The sequence below is a fragment of the Pteropus vampyrus genome, unplaced genomic scaffold (assembly GCF_000151845.1).
Source record: "Pteropus vampyrus isolate Shadow unplaced genomic scaffold, Pvam_2.0 Scaffold239, whole genome shotgun sequence".
Lineage (NCBI taxonomy): Eukaryota > Metazoa > Chordata > Mammalia > Chiroptera > Pteropodidae > Pteropus > Pteropus vampyrus.
In genome coordinates, this window is record NW_011889020.1 from 512,049 (window position 1) to 513,978 (window position 1,930).

Below are 1,930 nucleotides of genomic sequence, written 5' to 3' on the forward strand. Positions count from 1 at the left end.
CGTTTGCAGGAAGCAGAAGTTTCTAGGAGCTTCACAGGAAGCATCCTAGCTGTGGGCACAGGCCGCAGCTCAGGGCTGAGGTGAGCGGGGTGAAGCCCCTCCAGCCTTCCTAACCAGCCCTCCAGTGGAGGACCTGGGGCCGGTGTCCTAATCAGCTGACTGCAGCTGGGTCCCTCCTCCAGCCAAACTTCCTTGTTCTCTGTCCCCAGCAGCTGTGGAAGACAACCCTTTGCCCACCTAGCTGGCAGCACTCGCTAGCTCAGGGAAGGTGCTGTGGGGCCTCCAGTACCCTGCCCCACACAGCTCTCCAGGGAGCGCCCTGGCAGGGGCCTTAGGCTCAGAGCCGACCCACTGCCCGGAAGCTGCCATGCCTTTCTGGACCTCCCGTGGCCGTACGGAGGCCAAGGGCAGCACCGCATTCCCGTACCTGGCCGACCTTCTGGAGCCGCCAGTGTCTGCCATCTCTAATGGGACTTTCCACCCAGAGAGCAAACAGAAAGTGTCAGGGCCGCCCAGGTGCACCTGCGGGAGGAGTGGGTGTGCTGGGGGTATGGTCCCGCAGGTGACCCTTCGGTGCTTTCTAGAGGCACAGCTGTTCGTGGGGGTCAAGAGCCTGGGGCCCAGGCCCTGTATTCTCCTCATGCAGCAGGCAGTGAGAACAGCACCGGGCACACGCGTGCATGCACAGGCTCCGCGTGGGGCGCAGAGAAACGCGGGGCCCCCACGTGGGCGTCTGGGGGCCGCGGCAGTGCTGTGGAGTGGGCACGGCGGGCGCCCTGCTGGCCCCGTGCATCCGGGAGGGGGGCGGTTTGGCCAGCAGGGCCCTGCTTCCCTGGTAAGCCCACTGGGAGCATCTGCCCGGAGGAGTGACGTCCCCGATGTCCTCGACAGGCCTGCAGCTCCTCAGATGGAAGTGGGCGTGGAGAGCGGGCTGTGCGGGGTGCTGGGCGGCCAGCTTTGTCAAGCCCCAGGGTTTGCCTGGGGGAGAAGTCGGGGCATCGCCTCCATGGTCCGCTGGAACCCCAGAGGAGCCCGCAGCAGCCTCAGTCCCTGGGGCCTGGGCCGCATGTCACAGATGCGGACGGGCACTGAGCCCCACCCAGGGCTCAAGGAACCTGCAGATGCCTGGTCCACCCCTGCCGCCTGGTCCTATAAAGACCTGAGGGACACCTGGGGAGCCGCCCAGGGGCCCACCCCCTCCACCTTGGCCTCTCGAGCAGGGGAGGCCGAAGGTACCTGCTCTGTCTGCCACCACGCTGCCGCTCCCTTTGTCCCGGCTTCTGATTTTCCTGTAGTATCTTAAGAACCAGGAAGTGGGCTGGAGGCCTGATGGGACGGTCCCTTCCCTCGCGGTCACTGAGGGGTCACTGGGCAGTTTCCAAGGGCAGCATCTTCACCAGCCTCAACGGAGGCAAGGCCAAGCGTCCGGCGCCTGGAATTATGGGAACTGTGGCTATTTTGGGCACAAGGCCCTTTTTTTCACTGGACATAGGAAGTTCCAATATGCAAAGCAGATAGCAGCAGAGGGTGCCCTGGGGCCCTACCCGTGGCACCCCCTCTGAGCTTGAAATCCAAGGTCCAGTGCAACCTTTGTGCTGCGCGCACGGGGAAACCGAGGCCCAGGGAAGGGACAGGGTCCAGATGGCACTCGAGCCTCTTCCTGGGAGCTGCTCAGTGAGACCACTGTCCAGCGAGAGCTGGGCACACTCGGCCACTGCTTCCCAGGCTCCGGACGGGCCCGGCCTGCCAGCACAGGTCTGTTTGGGGACAGTAGGCCGGCTGTTCAGAGCTCGGACTCATTCACCCCAAAAGCCTCGAGCGATGGTCTCGAACCCTGAGCTAGCTGTCTCTGCTGGCAGGTGCAGGACCTGCGGCCTCTGTGGGGGCAGCAGCGGAGGGGGTGTGAGCCCACGGCAGGCCTGGAATGCTG

The 1,930-nt window shown here is 64.7% G+C and overlaps 2 protein-coding genes across 3 annotated transcripts in view; both read left to right on the forward strand.

Moving 5' to 3' along the window:
• Positions 1 to 1,917, forward strand: part of LOC111728946 — an 8,089-nt gene extending 6,172 nt beyond the window's left edge. Inside the window, exon 3 of one of the 2 annotated variants that reach the window (XM_023519867.1) lies at positions 312 to 1,917. In XM_023519867.1, coding sequence (XP_023375635.1) covers positions 368 to 1,303 — 936 coding nt within the window. In that variant the 5' untranslated portion in view covers positions 312 to 367 and the 3' untranslated portion in view covers positions 1,304 to 1,917. Of the gene's footprint in view, positions 1 to 303 lie in introns of both variants that reach the window. The other variant, XM_023519868.1, reaches the window with a different exon arrangement.
• Positions 1 to 1,930, forward strand: part of SLC17A9 (solute carrier family 17 member 9) — a 28,833-nt gene that overhangs the window by 11,422 nt on the left and 15,481 nt on the right. Inside the window, exon 4 of the mRNA XM_011374135.2 lies at positions 312 to 501. Coding sequence (XP_011372437.1) covers positions 312 to 501 — 190 coding nt within the window. The remainder of the gene's footprint in view (positions 1 to 311; positions 502 to 1,930) is intronic.